Source organism: Cimex lectularius, unplaced genomic scaffold (genome assembly GCF_000648675.2).
Source record: "Cimex lectularius strain Harlan isolate CLEC.00 unplaced genomic scaffold, Clec_2.1 scaffold248, whole genome shotgun sequence".
Taxonomy (NCBI): Eukaryota; Metazoa; Arthropoda; class Insecta; order Hemiptera; family Cimicidae; genus Cimex; species Cimex lectularius.
This window is the reverse complement of record NW_019392778.1, coordinates 422269-439744: the sequence shown is the minus strand read 5'-3', so window position 1 is coordinate 439744 and position 17476 is coordinate 422269. Positions and strand designations below refer to the sequence as shown.

Genomic DNA, 17476 nt, shown 5'->3' with positions numbered 1-17476 from the left:
TTCAGATGAAACTAAAAGAGCTCCTGATGCTCCTGATATTAATCCGGATTGGGATGGGATTGAGATGAGCTCCAGGTACTTCCAGACATATCAGGATTAATTAAGGGATATAGATTATATCTTATTGCTTGAGAAGTGTTTGGATTATGTCGGAAACTTTACAGTTATGATACCTTTGCGCTGCCTGAAAGGTATCAGGGCTGGGACTCCTGTTGGAGCACAACTATCAGGATTCGGTCGAAACCGAAAGCGCTCCTGGTGTTGCCTGGAAAGTATTAGGATTAGAAAGGGACCGAGCGACCTGTTACATCCTGACTGAGGTATATCAGGTATATCGATATAGTAAATATAAGAAATCCGTAAAGATTGAAAAGTATCAGGAAGAAAACAAGATTGAGCTCCTCCTTTTGTAGCAGATGATAAAGTATCACGAAACAAAAAGATGAGCTCTTGTCTGCCCTCTCGAAAAAATGGCACTACGTTAACTCGCTTTATGTTCTACATGAGAAAGGGCATCAGGTTGGTACGATTTATGATTAGATAGACTGTTAGATAGTAGATTATTTATTAGTTATTCAGACAGGTGTCGGAAGACATATTTGACTTCATGATTTTGGCAAATCATAATCTTGGCTCATTTAATAAGTTTAGACCAGAAATGCATTCGTGCCGATAGGTTATGGTCGATCCATTTAAACTCATCAGGATTACGGAGAGCTTTTGTGAGGTCAAAAATTGTATCCTGATCGTCTTGGTATGTCCTCAGGCGTACATTTCTAAACAAAAAAAGAAAATAACAAAGATGTTTTTAAGCTGAATCGATTTTTATGCCCACCTGTCAGAGACGAAGTCGGCTATCACGTCCGTATAACCGTCCGCGACCATATTGAAATAAAAGCTCAGATCCCTGCACCTATATATGAAGAATATGAATGGGAGCTGGTCACCGTGTACGGACTGTCTGATTTTTCTTTCGACCGAGCAGTCCATATGTTTCCAGCCGAAGTAATCGCCGAACATGAACGCCTTTAAAGGACCGTTGTGGAATTTGGCCTCCGCCATGGCCGGAAGGAGAAACCATCCGTCGCTCGTAATCGCCGACAGCTTGTCGTCGGTAGTGTTAAAATGGTTGTACAAAGAGGTGATGTTTTCATTGACAACCGTGTTGTACATGACGAGCTTCCTATCCCTGACGACACCATCCCTGAAGAAAGACTCGAAAGCAGACTTCACCTCTTCCTTTGGGAGCTCATTGTTTTTGGCATCTTGCATTAGAAACAAAACAATAAAGACGAAATCACCAGATCGAGAAGGTACAGCGTTGTCTTAATCGGACTTACAAGACACCATGAAGCCCCCTTCGTCTCTGTTTAAACCAAGCAATAGGGAGAACTTGTGTTTTCCATTGAAATCCCGAGGGTTGCCTGGTATGATATGACCGTCTATCACAGGTTGAAAAGGCTGAATGATCTTGTCCCAAAAAGGTATCTAGAACATAAACACCATTAGCCTCCATAACCCCCTGACAAAGAAATAATGCACGTACGTGTCTCTCAGCTTGGTATGCGATTTGGGCCAAGTTGTCATCATCCAAGGAGGCGTTGCATCGATGTGTTGGTAAAAGGATTGAAATGTTCTGCCCCAGTCCGTTTTCATAGGGAAACTGGGACGAGAACATCTTTGGCTTAGCGTACTTGCAGTTGACCGACTGAGCTAGGAGTTCCGTGTGCATTTTGACCCATGACGGCTTGCCGAAAGCCCAAGGTGCGAACCTCGACCCTCCGATTGCTATACCTTTGTTTATCCGGCCGTTCATCACCCCGTTTAGGTGGAAGAGAACGTGAGCCGCTCCGGAGCCGATTCCTCCTAGTGTCACCCTATTCGGATCCCCTCCGAACTTTCGGATATTTTTAAAAACCCATTCTATAGCCATGAGTTGGTCCTTGAGACCGAGGTTGCCGGGCAGGGTGGAGTTCTCGTAGCTCGCGAAACCCAGCGGACCCACGCGGTAGTTTATCATCACAATGACGATGTCATAGTTACTGAGCCTCTCCGCTCCGAGAAGGCTGTTTGCGCTATTTCCAAAATAAAACGGGCTTCCGTAGATCCAAATCAGAACCGGCATTTTCACGCTCATCTAACGTCAAAAACAAAATAAAAGTTAATTATTCATCAAACACATCATCGAGCTCCTGTGAGCTTTGTCAAAACTATCAGCATAGCATAAACAAAAAACACTGGGCTAATAAATTGCTAAGTCGGCGTGGACTTACATCGGGTTGAGATGAAGGTTCAGGTTTGTAAAGATCAGCAGGAAACCAAATAATCTCCTGGTTCTGCCTAATAACTATCAGGATTGAGAATTAACCTTGAGGTCATGAGGTCATGTTGGATGAAAATAATTAGAATTGGAATTGAAACCGGATGAGCTCCTGGTATCGCCTGACACATATTAGGATTAGTATAGGAGGAAGATAAGCCCCTGTTAATGGATCCATTAGGATTGCTCTTCGTAAAAGTTATCAGGATGACTTCCTGGTATTGTCAGGAATGTATCAGAATTGGAATTGAAATTTTGAGGTTAGTTGGGCGTGGTGTTACCGGAAAGGTATCGATATTGGGAAGAAAAACCGATGAGCTTCTTTTGCAGCCTGATAGGTCCTAATATCGCAATTACGAACCATGAGGTTATTAGGTTGTGGAGTTATATGGCAAGTATCAGGATTGGGAGAGAATCCAGATAAGCTACTGGAATTGTTTGACTGAAGAGATTGAAATTAGTTGCTGTTAATAAGTTGCATAAATCATATCAGCATTAGGATGGAACATAAATTAGCTCCTGATACTGCCTGATATGTAACTGGATTCGGACGCAACTACATGAACTTCTGGTTTTACCAGATGCATCTGTATTAGGATGAAAAGCTTGAGGTTATGAGCTGCTTGATTTTCCAAATGTTGGGAGAAAAAACAGATAAGCTACTGGTATTGCTTGATTGGAGGGATTGGGTTGAGATTTTGATGAAATATACGCTGTCATGATAGGATATAGATTTGCTCCTGATACTGAACCACATGAGCTTCTGGTTTTACCAGATGTGTATTCGTATTAGGATGAAAAGCTTGAGGTTATGAGCTGCTTGCGTTTCCCGAAAGTTATCAGGATGAGCTCCTTTATTGCGCAAGTAGGAGGTTATGTGATCGCGGCGCTACCTGAAATGTATTTGGATTGGGATGAAACTAAATGAGCTCCTAATCCCACCTGGAAAGTAACAGGATTAGGATGGGAAATTTTAGGCTACGACCTGATGTTGCCTGAAAAGATTCTAGGTTGGGATGTTATGACTTTTGACTTCCTGTGGGTAAAATACCAGGAAGTGCTTTGGCATAACGACCTCACATAACTGACTCATGCTTTTTTGGAGTAGAATAATTAAATGCTCACAAACTTCACAGGTGTGTAGATGTTAAGAAAAAGGCAGTCCTCCTGTCCGATCATTTTCTCGGTCGTCGGGTCGAACTGTAGGCAGTCGACCTGCCGCCTGATGCTATCGAACCTCTCGAACGGCTCCGGGTCCTTTTGTTTAACAAAAAAGTGTTTAGTTTTTTAAATCGATAAATAAAAGAACAATTTTTTGTACAGCCCACTTTAAACCTGAGGTTCCCGACTGGCGGCTGGGCATAGCGGATACCCTCGAAGCCCATGAACAGACGACCTCTGGTCGATATCATCACGTTCGCATTGATCTTGTTGCCGAATCCCATATCCTCTGTGAACCCAAAAAGCTTCATGAAAAACCAGAGGTTTTCCCAGCGATTCAGAAACATAACGAAGCTCTAAAATGTCGGTTCCTTCGTTGAATGTCAACCTGAAGCATGATTTCACCGTAACACAACGTGATTATTTAAATAATCACTCTAATACACTTTTATTATCCGAGGAAAATCGTTTCGGTTGCGGAACAATCCGATCAAGAGCGAGAACTGAACGTAAAAACACAATAAAATATTATTATGTCCCAAAGTTCAATACAATCCCACACAAGGACAGTTGGAATCGCCTTTTACTTCCAAATTCTGGTCTGGTTTCATGAAAAACACGCTTGGTTATTTCTTCAAATAATGATCAACTATTGAAACAAGACAACCAATACGAAACTGTACAGCAAAGCATCTGATTTGGGTAGAAACTTTGCGGGGCCATGAAGATAACTGAGAAATATCAAGATTAGGATGCAACCTCATAAGCTGTCTAATAAGGCTTTAAAGTATCTGGCTTAGGGTGAAGAGATGAGGCTTTAAGGTCGTGATGCTGATTGGAAAGTCACTCAGTTAGGACGGAACCTTGAGATTATTAGGTCGTGGTGTTGACCGAAAGGTATCAGGATTGGGATGGAACCACATGAGCTCTTAGTAACTGCATTATGATAGAAAACTTGAGATTACGAGGTTAGGTTGTTGTTTGAATAATATTATAATTAATAATATTCGCATTAGGTTGAAAAGCTTGTCGTTGTGAAGTCATGGTGTTGCTTGAACAGCATCTAGGATGAAACGCTGAGATTGGGATGGAACCACATGAGCTTCTAGTGTTTCTTGATAAGATACTGGATTGAGATGGAAACGTTGAGGTTATGAGGTCAAGTGGCTGAGTGAAGTCGTTCCAGAAGACGCTGTACTCCACGATGAGTTTCATAAGTTTCTATATCCTCGGCCTCTGCTGCGACCCAAGTACAAAAGGTTTTATAAATAAACTCATTTTTCCCAATTAGTTTACCTCGTTTTCATCCAACTTATTCATATAACCTATCCGCCGAATAGGATGAGTCACAAAACGTACCTTTACGCCACCCACCAGAAAGTTTAAAACAGTCAAATTCAGATCGCGAGGTTTTCAATCGACGACGCACACCTCGAGATAAACAAAACGATTTGGAATAACAGATAAAACCGGAGGGCAGATAGTGAGATGTGCACCGTGTGCAGACTTCAGGGACGAGTGACGACATCGCAGATGCGCCTACTCCTTCCCCGTTCTTACTCTAACACAAAGATAACGATTTAACAAAAACCAGGCATTTTTGTTTACACATCGCGTAGTTATTTGCAACAATGAATTGCTTCGACTACTTCGTACCGGCTTTCCTCATCACCCAGGTACAGTACATACGTTTTACCGTTTAAGGTAACTGTACTTTCGGAAAATATGAAATCCTATCTTACTCCTCGAGGTTGGATTTCCTAATCCTGACGCCATTGAGCAGGATCAACCAGGAACTCATTCCCGATAATAGGATTGCCTAATCCTGACATTATTTATCAGGATCTACAAGGATCTCAATCCACGTACTAGGATTAACAATTCCTGACATAATTGATCAGGATCCACTAGGTGTTCCCTTCGTACATGACATAATTCATCAGGATCCACCAGGAGTTCCATTCGTACATGACATAATTCATCAGGAACCACCAGGAGTTCCCCTCGTACACGAATATCCTAATCCTGATATTGTTGATAAGGATACACCAGGAGCTCAATCGATGTACTAGGCTTGCCTAATCCTGACATAATTGATCAGGATCTACCAGGAGTTCCCCTCGTACACGAATTTCCTAATCCTGATATTTTTGATAAGGATCCACCAGGAGTTCAATCCATGTACTAGACTTGCCTAATCCTGACATAATTTATCAGGATCTACCAGGAGTTCCCCTCGTACACGAATTTCCTAATCCTGATATTTTTGATCAGGATCCACCAGGAGCTCAATCTACGTACTGCCAAATCCTGACATTATTTATCCCCCAGAAGCTCAATCATCGTAATCGGTTTTTCTAATTCTTACACCTTTGGTCAGGATAAAACAGGAGCTCAATCATAGCAGCCAGACTTTCTAATGATGACGGCATTAATCAGTATTCACCAGAATCCTGACTGTACTCTGCTTTGCGAATCCTGACATCAATTAGACAGGATATATAAAGGAGATTACTTTCATGATCAACCAGGTGCTTATACCACCCACTCGGGTCTTTCTACCCCTGGCACCTGGGATCAGTCTGGAGAGCTTAATCGCCATTCCGGACATCGTCATCTGGATGCCTTTAATCAGGATCAACCAGGAGCTTATTCCTCCTTCTCGGACTTAATAACACTGACTCATTTGATGAGGATCAGCCAGGAGCTCAGAGATCAGGATCCATGACTTTCAGATAATTGGACTGATTCGTGGACGCTCTCACTTTACAAGAATGTATTAAATTTATTATGTTGCAGTGGTTGGTGTCCTCTGTTCATGTTTACGATTGGGAGGCCGAACAGGGGCATGAGGACTTCGGCAAACTGCTCTTTTCCATCGAAAAGCTGCTAGGCTTGACAAACAAGACAGAAGCCGGTACGGCGAAACCCTTAACTTTTTCGGAAGCAAAATCGTATCTGAAAATGTACCAAGAGAAGTTGCACGCCACCAAAGAGCACCAAGATTTCGTGGAGCGTATGAACCAAAAGGATTACACGGATTGGATCGAGTCTTTGAAAAAGGAGAACGACCAACTGTTCCATTGCGTCAAGAGTGAGGACGAGATCCTTCAAAGTCCGTACGACGAGTTCGTCAAACGCGTCGGCGCCGGTGGAGGAACTTGGGCCGATCTGACTAAGTTCTACAGGCACTTTATGCGCTCCCACGCCACCTACAAACTTCAGGTACGTTCGAAAAAATGCATTTTTCCTTTTTCTTATTGATCGTTTTTCCCAGCACTTGTTAGTTTCACGGAAAGAATCAAAAAACGGCCCTGGATTGTTGAGAAAGTTCTTCGACGTTGTCGGAGTCATGCTTGCCATACCGTCCCACCTCGGAAAATTCCGCATGGCCGACGTACCCGGGCCGGCACTGGAGTCGTTCCAGAGGAGGCTCCACCAGTCCGACCAATACGGCGCCTACGTCAAAAGCTTAAAAGAGAAGAATTACACCGAGCTTATTGAGGTCTGGAGTACCGCCGACCCCGAGCTTGGCGCCTGTGTCCAAACCACGACACAGACCCTGCTCGACCCTTACACAACTTTCGATAGACAGACAAAACGAAAGGACAGATCAATTGACTGGTCTGATTTTATAGCGTTCTATAAAACATTCATCAATTGCGTCATCATCGTCAACATGGAGGTAAAAAATAAAAATCATTATCATATTTGTAAACTAAATTTCTTTATGTTATCTTAGGAAGTCAGATTGGACGGATAACTTCATGTCAAGAAAAACCTTATAAATAAATAATTAAAAATAATTTTGATTTTTTTTTGTCACTTGGTACAAGAAAGTTCTTAATTTCCTTATCAACTACCAACAGGTATAAGAGGGAGTCCTTAATAGCTACCAGTCGGGTCTGATCTCAAAACGGATAATTCCGTTCGATTCCTTTTCCGATTCTACCCTAAAAGCATGCCTCACACTATCATTGTACGATGAAAACTACTTGGATATACGTATTTGTGCCAGAGTCGTACCGTAGATTCACGTACGATCGCTTAAAATGGACGCAAACATCAAAGTGAGACACATGAATTTAGATTAAAATTCAACGCTGAATCGGACTAAATTATCGTATTTCACCTAAACCCAACTATTTTTCAGTTTAAATCCCCATATCTTGACTTTCACGATTTAAACCGTCAGCATATGGCATGATGTTGCCCCAGTATAGAGATTTAAAATCATTTTATCTCAAAAAAAGCAATTCCGTTCGATTCTCCGTCTGATTCTACCCTAAAAACATGCTTCACACTTTGGCCGTACGACGAAACCTACTAGGATTTACGTAATTGTGCCAAAGTCGTACCGTAGATTGGCGTACGATCGCTTACATTTAACCGAAACAGTAAATTGCGACACATGAATTTGGAGTAAAATTCAACGCTGGATCGATCTACGCCGTCGCATTTCACCTAAACTCAACCACTTTTCTGTTTGAACCATCTTCTTTTGTTTTATGCGTTTTTCTTGAAATCAACGAAAAATTCAAAGTGAAACTCATGAATTTGGATTAAAATTCAACAAAGAAACGTTTTAAATGATTGCATTTCTCCTAAACCCAACTAATTTTCAGTTTAAATCACCATTTCGTTTTTCACGATTTAAACTGACAGAATATGGCTGGATGTCGGCCCAGGATGGAGTTTAAAAACATCGTATCTCAAAAATGACAATTCCGTTCGATTCCTTTTCCGATTCTACCCTAAAAACATGCCTCACACTATCATTGTACAATGAAAACTACTTGGATATACGTATTTGTGCCAGAGTCGTACCGTAGATTCGCGTACGATCGTTTAAAATCAACGCAAACATCAAAGTGAGACACATGAATTTATATTAAAATTCAACACTGAATCGGACTAAATTATCGTATTTCACCTAAACCCAACTATTTTTCAGTTTAAATCCCCATCTGTTGTTTTTCACGATTTAAAATGACAGAATATGGCTAGATGTCGGTCCAATATGGAGTTTTAAACGCATCGTATCTGAAAAAAGACAATTCCGTTCGATTCACCGTCTGATTCTAGCCTAAAAACATGCCTCACACTTTGACCGTACGACGAAACCTACTAGGATTTACGTACTTGTGCCAGACAGTCGTACCGTAGATTGGCATACGATTGCTTACATTTAACCCAAACAGTAAAGTGCGACACATGAATTTGGATTAAAATTCAACGCTGGATCCATCTACGCTGTCCTATTTCACCTAAACCCAACGACCTTGCCGTTTAAATCGCCATCTTTTGTTTTATGTACTGTTTTTGACCTTTTTGGTATAAGGATGAAAATTTTTAAGGAAATAAAGGAAGAAATGTATTCCAAAAAATAAATAATTAAAGTGAGTCTGTTTAAAAATTCAATTTATTCGTAATTTAGAAGGTTTTTGTATAAAATGTTTTTTTTTCAAGTCTTAATTAAATAGTGTTCATGTATTTCCTGTTTAATTGTGTGTTGTCGGGGGTTTCTTCTGGCACTTATGCCTTGTGGGAGAGTTTCTGGACGTTGGTCTGAAATTAAAAGACAGTTTAATTAATTTTTTTTTCATATATGTGTATATGTGATTTTCGTCTTCTTACCCTGAGCTCTTCGACGAGCTTCAATCCGTGGTCGAAAACGTCAGTGAGGAGTTTGTCCAACTCGTCCCTTCCGCCTCCTGGTTTACGGAATTCTTCGTAGTTCTTGCTCGCCTCTTTGACAAGGGCGTCGTAGGTGTGTTTGGTGGCGTCGACGAGCTTCTCGACGCTGTTTCCGAGCTGTGGGCTGTGCTTCTTGAACGTCTTCATCTGTTCGTGGTAGGTCTCCTTGAGTTTCTTGACATTCTCCTGGAACATCTTGTCGTCCTTGAGGTGCTTTTCGAACTTCTTGAACGTTTCCTTGAGGTTGGCGTCGACCTTGGTCTCGTAATCGTGGAACACCTTGGTCAACTCGGAGCCTGTCAAGTGGTCAGGGAGTCCTAAGTCCTTCTTGACGTTTTCCAACGCCATCTCGAACTTCTTCTGTCCATCTTTCAACAGTTCCTGGTAAGATGGGGCATGGTCTGCCAAGCACTGTAAAAAAAACACATTTGAACAAATGAACTTACAATCCAAAATTAAGCCCAAGCAGTGTATAAATCTTATTATTTTACTAAACCATTCTTCATATTTGAAAAGTTTAAAATAGGAGATATCTGAAGATATATTGAAAACGAAAAAATAAAGGAGAGATACGGATATCACAATATGACCTTTAACCACAGCCAAACTTTGGTTCGACAGTACAGACCCGGATTGTTTTGGCTGTTCACCAAACCACTCCTGGTATGTTTAACAAGTCTAAACTTAATTTTTTCTAAACAAACTCAAGCTTAAAGTCACAAAGGGCTGGATAAGATTGAAAAATTATAGGAAAAATTACAAATTTTGTTTTTCTCCTGAACGAAAGTGTCTGATCGAACTTTATAAAAGAATATTTCTAGTTTCAACCTGTTTTGGACAAGCCGGCCGTATGGGCTTGGTAAAAGTGCCCCGGGTTGGAATTCAATGGGTGCTTTTTCTTACCTGGACGCAGAGGAAAGCTGCTACGAAGAAGTAGATGCCGTTCATTGTGCCTTTGTCCGACTGATGCCCTGGCCAGGCAGAAGGCCGCTTTTATACACGCTATCTTATCTTAGGGGTGGTGCGGGGGGCTAGGGGGAAAGGATTTTTCATGACTAGGCGCCTCTTTCCCACCTTCGGCCTGCATGCTGCAGACCTTGCAGATCTTACCGATTCCCGAAACAAATTTTATATTTTATCGCTTGATGGACACGAGGAAAAATTAAATAAAACATAAACGATAGGATTTGACACGGATAAAACAACCAATTTAGCCCAGTTCAAAATGTGAGGCCTAACGTTTATATATTTAAAAAATTCTTCAATTAAAAAAAAATTATTTTCAATTTTAAACAAACATAAACATAAGCATTTTGAAGGTGTGGATGAAGTAATAGCCAGAGTAGGTTTGCATCATCCTTAATCCCCAATCTCCTATCCAAATCCTTATCTCCTAGGCTATCTTCCGGGCTTTTTTTTTTATTCTATCGGCCTTTTTCCAAACGAGACAGATTCAGACCGGCCAATTGAGGAAGAGGACTTGAAACGACTTAGATGCTTTGTTTTTTTTTTAAAGTATGTTTTGGGATTGACGAAGGAATTTCTTAATACACGGTCAAAAACTGGAGGAAAAACCGTAGACTGTGAACATTTTTGGATTGGACTAGTGTCGTATTGTAATTTCGTAGCCCTGGGGGCTTGGTAAATCTAAAAAATAATTCGTCGAATTTAAAAAAAATTGCCTAATTATCTCTAAATAGGGATTTAATAGGTCGTAAAGTTTTTTTCGAAATCAGAAAAATTTCCTGTCAAAGGTCAGCAACCCTCAAAACATTTTAAACCTCGTGAAACTTGTCCTGCCTTCAAAAAAATCAAAAACCTTCTAAAAAGGCACAGAAAACATCTTTCAAAGTCAGTTAAACTTTTCCAGAGATATGAAATTTTTTGGACGCTAAAAAAAGACATGAAAGTTCAGAAAAAGTCTAAAAAGCGAAAAAAAAACTCTTTTGAACGCTCGTGAGACTTGTCCTGCCTTCAAAAAATCAAAAACCTTCTAAAAAGGCACAAAGTATATCTTTCAAAATCAGTGAAACTTTTACAGACATATGAAATTTTTTGGACGCCAAAAAAAGACTTACGAAAGTTTAGAAAAAGTCTAAAAAGCGAAAAAAACTCTTTTGAAAGCTCGTGAAACTTTTCCTGCATTAAAAAGTTCCTAAAAGTAAAAAATAAAGGTTAAAAATCAAAAACCTTCTAAAAAGGCACAAAGTATATCTTTCAGTCAGTTAAACTTTTCCAGACATATGTAATTTTTTGGACGCTAAAAAAAGACTTACGAAAATTTAGAAAAAGTCTAAAAAGCGAAAAAAAAACTTTTTTCAAAGATCGTGAAACTTTTCCAGGCCTAAGAACGCTTTCGAAAGTTGCCAAATCTATGTTCAAAGCTCGGATATTTTCTAAAAAGATTTACCTTCAATTTTCAAAGCTCGTGAAACATTTCTTGTCCTTAAAATGCTTTGCAAATCTAAAAAATCACTTGTAGAAGCTGAAAATCCCTCCAGAACGAAGAATGCTTTGTGAATTTATAAAAAAACTATTCAAAGCTGAGTCTTCATACGTTCGGTATTTTTTTACGCTGAAGAGCTTTTGAACATATCCAAGCTTTAACAAGACATTTTGTAGCTCAAGAAAGCAATCATGTCGCTGGAAATGGTTCAGGAGCTTTTTTTTAGGTTTTAAGGTAAAAATGTTTTAGAAAAGCTCTGTATCTTTCTAGAAAGGTTTCCCTCAAATGCGTTCTGAAAAGTCATATAATAAAGTTTAACTTAAATTTTCTCAAATGTCTAAAAAAAATTTTGAATGGAAGAAAAATTGAAAATCTTCATTTTCCAGTTCAGTTTTGACTCCTGGTTGGAGTTTTTTTCTCCTTTTTGACTGAAAATTCTGGAGTTTATTTTTCTAGGATTTTATTGAAAATCCGTCTATCTAGGATAGAGAGGAGAGAGAGATAAAGACGGTGATTGGGAGGGTACCGTTTTTTTTTGCCCGGTTGTCCCCAAAGAGGCTAAATCTAATCAGGGCCCCTAGGGCCGAAAACTAACGGAAAATATCAAGAGGACGTTTTTTTTTGTCTTTCAGGTTTTCAAACGCAGTAGATTAAGAAAAGCTTCACTCCTTGTGGAAAAATTCGGAGGGCACGGCTCTTTTCTGATCAGGTTTTTTTTTCAAATTTGCACCGTCAGTTTCGTCCCGGAATGGAAACATTTCTCCAAAATGACAAAATTAAATGAGTTTTAAACGCATCGTATCTCCAAAAAAACAATTCTATCCGACTCACCGTCTGATTCTAACCTAAAAACATGCCTCACACTTTGACCGTACGACGAAACCTACTAGGATTTACGTAATTGTGCCAGAGTCGTACCGTAGATTCGCGTACGATCGGTTAAACTTAACCCAAAACATCAAAGTGCGACACATGAATTTAGATTAAAATTCAACGCTCAATCGTTTTAAATTATCGTATTTCACCTAAACCCAACTATTTTTCAGTTTAAATCCCCATCTTTTGTTTTACACGATTTAAACTGTCAGCATATGGCAGGATGTTGCCCCAGTATAGAGATTTAAAATCATTTTATCACGAAAAAAGCAATTCTGTTCGATTCACCGTCCGATTCTAACCTAAAAACATGCCTCACACTATCATTGTGCGACGAAACCTATTAGGATTTACGTAATTGTGCCAAAGTCGTACCGTAGATTCGCGTACGATCGGTTAAACTTAAACCAAACATTAAAGTGTGACAAATGAATTTAGATTAAAATTCAACGCCGAATCTATCTACGCCGTCCTATTTCACCTAAAACCAGTATTTTCAAAAAATATATCGCTATCCGTCGATTTTGTTTGATTTTCACGTCTTATACTAACGTCTTATTGCTGGATCCAGGCTTGAAATGGAGCTTTTTCAATTCCAAAGTTCTAGGAGATTTACTAAAAGCTAAGAAATATTTTGTCCAAGGTGAGAAACCGTATACAATTTCCTAAACATACTTTTAAAAGCTCGAGAAATTTTGCCAGTTTTAAGAACGTTTGTCAAAGGTCAGAAAGCTTGAAAAGATTCTTAATATACTTGCCTACGATAAAAATGTTTCTAAAGCTCAGAAAACTTCTACTCAATCCACAATCGACATTTCAGAGCGCAGGACTCTTTTCCGACGTAAGAAGGGTTTTTCAAAGTTTAAAAATCTCCTGTCGAAAGCAAAGAAACCTAACAAAAAGCGTCAAAACTACAGTTCGGAGCTCGTGAAGTTGGGTCCGGCATTGTCAAATTTGAAAATCCTCAAAACACCTGTAAAAAGTACTGTTTTTTTGGTACTTTTTAGAACTATGAAACGTGTGAACCCTTTTTTTCGCTAATGCGTACTTTCTCAAAGCACTGAAAGCTTTTAAAAATAATTAATATAATTTTCTAGGATAAAAATAATCACCTAAAGCTCAGATAAGTTCTAATAAATCCGAAATTCCTTTTTTCAAAGCTTTCGAACCCTTTCGGTTCTAAGAATTGTTTCCAAAGCTGGATAACTTCCGTCAAAAGCTCTGAATTATTGTAAAAAGCCCAGAAAACACTTTTAATTACTGGTGAACATTTTCGAGGAATAAAAAAGTTTTTGATTGTAAAATAACCACTTGTCAAGTTGAGAAACTTTCTAAAATTTCCAAAATACACGTTTTAAATCACGTGAAGCTTTTCTTGCGTGAAGGCATGATTTGTGAAGCTAAAAAATTTCTCGTCAAAGCACAAAATCATTCTTTCTTTCTTAAAAGCTACAAAAATGCTATCAAATCTCGCGAATCATTTTCTAGATGTAGGAATCCTCCTAAAAACTAAAAAAATATATATATACATTTTTTGCTGGTTTTCTAGAACTAGAAAAGCATGTGAGCTTGCACTAATACCTACTTTTTCAGAAACTTTCTAACATTTCCAAAATACACTTTTTAAAGCTCGCGAAGCTTTTCTTGCGTAAATGCATAATTTGTGAAGCTAAAACGTTAGTCATCACAGCATCATCATCATGAAATGAATGAATCTGAATGATTTTCTAGACGTATCAATCCTCATAAAAACTTTTAAAAAATATACATTTTTTGCTGGTGAACTTTTTCTTGAACTAAGAAAGCATGTGAACTTGCTGCGTTACTTGCGTACTTTCTGAAGCTAAAAAATCTTACGCCAAAGCACAGAAAGCTTTTAAAAATAATTAATATAATTTTCTAAGATAAAAATAATCACCTAAAGCTCAGAAAAGTTCTGATAAAAACGAAATTGCTATTTTCAAAGCTTTCGAACTCTTTCAGTTCTAAGAATTGTTTCTAAAGGTGGGAAACTCCCGTCAAAAGCTCTGAATTATTGTAAAAAGCCCAAAATACACGGTTAATTACTAGTGGACATTTTCGAGGGATAATAAAGTTTTTGATCGTAAAAAAACCACTTGCCAAGTTCAGAAATTTTCTAAAATTCCCAAAATCCATTTTTTTAATCTCGTGAAGGTTTTCTCGCTTAAAAGCATGGTTTGTGAAGTTAAAAAACTTCCTCGACAAAAAGCAGAATCATTCTTCCTTTCCTAAAAGCTCTAAAAATACTTTGAAATCTCGTGAATCATTTCCCAGACGTATCAATCCACCTAAAGACTAAAAAAATAAAAATAAATAAAAAATAGATATTTGGCCGGTGAACTTCTATTCTATTTTTTTTTCTATAAAAGAATTTCTATAAAACTTTTTGAAATTAACGCAAACAACAAAGTGCCATATTTAGATCAAAATTCAACGGCGACTCCTTCTAAGCTTTGTATTCAAAAAATAGATCACCATCCATGGATTATTAAAAAATCATTTCACAATTGATCAGTTTTCACAGAACCATTTTGAGGTGAAAATTTTTCCAGACATAAAAATAGCTTTTTGAAGCCTAAAATCCCATCTGTCAAAATCTCTAAAACCACTGATCAAAGCTTGGGAACCTTTTCCAAACCTAAAAAACAAAATGAAACTAAAAAATCTCTTCACAAACTTCAGAAATCTTGAAAAAAGTTCTAAATAAATACATTTATTTGCTTCTGAACCTTTTCTAGACCTAAGAATCTTTTGTGAAGCTAAAAAAATCGCATGTCAAAATTCAGAAACCTTCTAAATAGCCCGAAATTCACTTTGTGAAACGTTTCTTGACCTAAGAATGCTTTACAAATTTAAAAAATCACTTGTCAAAGCTGAAAACCCTTCTAAAAAGCTACAGAAATCATTTTTGATAGAAAGCCTTTTTGTACATAAAAAACTGCTTGTCAAAATGAAACATTTATTAGTTGCTGGTGAACATTTTTTAGACCTAAGAAGTCTACTTGAAGCCAAAAATCACTTATCAAACTTGAAAAATCGTCTAAAAAACTCTAAAAAAATACGTTTATTTGCTGGTGAACAATCTCTAGACCTAAAAATCCTTTGTGAAGCTAAAAAATTACGTGTCAAAATCCAGAAACCTTCTAAATAGCCCGAAATTCACTTTGTGAAACGTTTCTTGACCTAAGAATGCTTTACAAATTTAAAAAATCACTTGTCAAAGCTGAAAACCCTTCTAAAAAGCTACAGAAATCATTTTTGATAGAAAGCCTTTTTGTAGATAAAAAACTGCTTGTCAAAACTGAACATTTATTAGTTGTTGGTGAACATTTTTTAGACCTAAGAAAGCATTATGAACATACAAAAAAAAAACGCTTGTCAGAACTATCTAAAGAGCGATGAAAACACGTTGAATTACTGGTGAACTTTTTCCAGACCTAAGAAATCTACTTGAAGCCAAAAATCACTTCTCAAGCTACATAAATCTTATAAAAAGTTCTAAAAAATACGTGTGTGTGGTGATTAGTGATCGTTAATCGATATTTATTTAGAGATCGTGAGACCGCATCTCACGATCTCTAAATAAATATCTAAAAAATACGTTTATTTGCTGGTCACCAATCTCTAGACCTAAGAATCCTCTGTGAAGCTAAAAAAAAAGCTTTGTGTAGATATTTCTGGATCGTTTTGTGAGTGCATTTTTCGCACAGATGCGTACGAGATGCGTTTCATAGCGAGGGAGAAAAAAAAGTCAGGTTAAAAAAAAATCAACCTGTCATCTCATCTCCTTAATCCTGCTTTTTTGGCAGGGGGTCCGACAGATATACAGGGGCACGTCTTCTCGTATAATTAATCGCCTAGGGCTTAAAGAAAAAGGGTAAGGGTGAAGGGGTTAAAAAAAGGAATAAAGCTACCAACGGAGAGCTGTTTTTCCTTTCAACCTTTTCTCCCCCCCCCAAAAAAAAAGGCTTTAGTTAAATTCTCAGCAGAGAGATCGCACAAAATCGGCCAAAAGACAAGCAAGTGGGCAAACGTTTAAAACGGTCAAAATCGGTTGGGACTTTTCGACCTGCCTGATGCCCCAAGGGACACGTGTTTCTCATTTGGGAAAAAAAGGGGGCCTAGGGTCGACCCAGAGGGCCTGTTATCTGGCAAATTCCGATCGTCCTTAGCACACAAAAGGCCCTTCGACACCGAGAAAGTGGAAGGCAAAAAAAAAGAAAACAACAACTTGTCCGCCTTTTTAAAAAGGTTTCTCGGCTCCTTCGTGCTTTTAAATGGCGAGACGGACGGTCAAAAATCCTACTTCGGAGCAGGTTCTTGTTTTTACAATTTTATTTAGGCCTTTTATGATAGCTTTGGCAAAAAATATTTGACCTGAAAAATTCATTTTTAGAATTGTAATATGTATTGAAAATAAAAATCTTTTAAATGTTTATTAAGGCACATCAGGATGTTTGAAAAATAAATATTCTAGCAGTTTTTAGAATGATTTTGAACTTTCTCAAGTAATTTTACAGCTTCAAAAAGCTTTCTTTCGTCTGGTAGTTTCACCAGCAAAAAACGTATATTTTTAATTTTTAGGAAGTCTGGAAGATGATTTACATTCATTCATTTCATCATGATGATGCTTTGACGAGTAATTTTTTAGAAAACATGCCTTTACGCAAGAAAATTTTCACGAGCTTCAAAAAGTGTATTTTGGTAATTTTAGAAAGTATCTGAAAAAGTAGGCATTAGTGCAAGTTCACATGCTTTCTTAGTTTTAGAAAAAGTTCACAAGCAAAAAATTTATATTTTTCTAGTCTTTTCAAGATTTCTGAAGTTTGTGAAGAGATTTTTTAGTTTCATTGTGTTTTTTAGGTTTGGAAAAGGTTCCCAAGCTTTGATCAGTGGTTTTCGAGCTTTTGACAGATGGGATGTTAAGCTTCAAAAAGCTATTTTTATGTCTGGAA

The 17476-nt window shown here is 38.1% G+C and overlaps 3 protein-coding genes across 3 annotated transcripts; 1 reads left to right on the top strand and 2 right to left on the bottom strand.

Annotated features, from left to right (window-relative positions):
- Positions 1-546: 546 nt before the first annotated feature.
- Positions 547-3911, bottom strand: LOC106670868 (cholinesterase 1-like). Its single transcript, XM_014401522.1, has 6 exons — positions 3649-3911; positions 3446-3577; positions 1547-2137; positions 1341-1488; positions 836-1265; positions 547-776 (listed from the first exon to the last, which is right to left on the bottom strand). Exons 1-6 carry the CDS (start codon positions 3826-3828, stop codon positions 635-637), a joined length of 1623 nt encoding a protein of 540 aa, XP_014257008.1. The 5' UTR covers positions 3829-3911; the 3' UTR covers positions 547-634.
- A 1138-nt stretch (positions 3912-5049) lies between these two features.
- On the top strand, positions 5050-7287 carry LOC106670869. Its single transcript, XM_014401523.2, has 4 exons — positions 5050-5157; positions 6281-6706; positions 6759-7166; positions 7224-7287. The coding sequence occupies exons 1-4, from the start codon at positions 5113-5115 to the stop codon at positions 7242-7244; spliced, it is 900 nt and encodes a 299-aa protein (XP_014257009.1). The 5' UTR covers positions 5050-5112; the 3' UTR covers positions 7245-7287.
- A 1598-nt stretch (positions 7288-8885) lies between these two features.
- Positions 8886-10188, bottom strand: LOC106670873. The gene is made up of 3 exons (XM_014401529.2): positions 10082-10188; positions 9119-9589; positions 8886-9049 (listed from the first exon to the last, which is right to left on the bottom strand). Exons 1-3 carry the CDS (start codon positions 10124-10126, stop codon positions 9017-9019), a joined length of 549 nt encoding a protein of 182 aa, XP_014257015.1. The 5' UTR covers positions 10127-10188; the 3' UTR covers positions 8886-9016.
- Positions 10189-17476: the final 7288 nt, after the last annotated feature.

Coding starts and splice junctions, on each gene's coding strand:
- LOC106670868 (XM_014401522.1), bottom strand. CDS start 3,828: ATGTTTCTGAATCGCTGGGAAAACCTCTGGTTTTTCATGAAGCTTTTT. Junction 1,489..1,546: donor CATACCAAGCTGAGAGACAC/GTACGTGCATTA, acceptor TTTATGTTCTAG/ATACCTTTTTGGGACAAGAT. Junction 1,266..1,340: donor AGGGGGCTTCATGGTGTCTT/GTAAGTCCGATT, acceptor TTCTAATGCAAG/ATGCCAAAAACAATGAGCTC.
- LOC106670869 (XM_014401523.2), top strand. CDS start 5,113: ATGAATTGCTTCGACTACTTCGTACCGGCTTTCCTCATCACCCAG. Junction 5,158..6,280: donor CGGCTTTCCTCATCACCCAG/GTACAGTACATA, acceptor ATTATGTTGCAG/TGGTTGGTGTCCTCTGTTCA. Junction 6,707..6,758: donor ACGCCACCTACAAACTTCAG/GTACGTTCGAAA, acceptor CGTTTTTCCCAG/CACTTGTTAGTTTCACGGAA.
- LOC106670873 (XM_014401529.2), bottom strand. CDS start 10,126: ATGAACGGCATCTACTTCTTCGTAGCAGCTTTCCTCTGCGTCCAG. Junction 9,590..10,081: donor CAGCTTTCCTCTGCGTCCAG/GTAAGAAAAAGC, acceptor TTTTTTTTACAG/TGCTTGGCAGACCATGCCCC. Junction 9,050..9,118: donor AGCTCGTCGAAGAGCTCAGG/GTAAGAAGACGA, acceptor TTTTAATTTCAG/ACCAACGTCCAGAAACTCTC.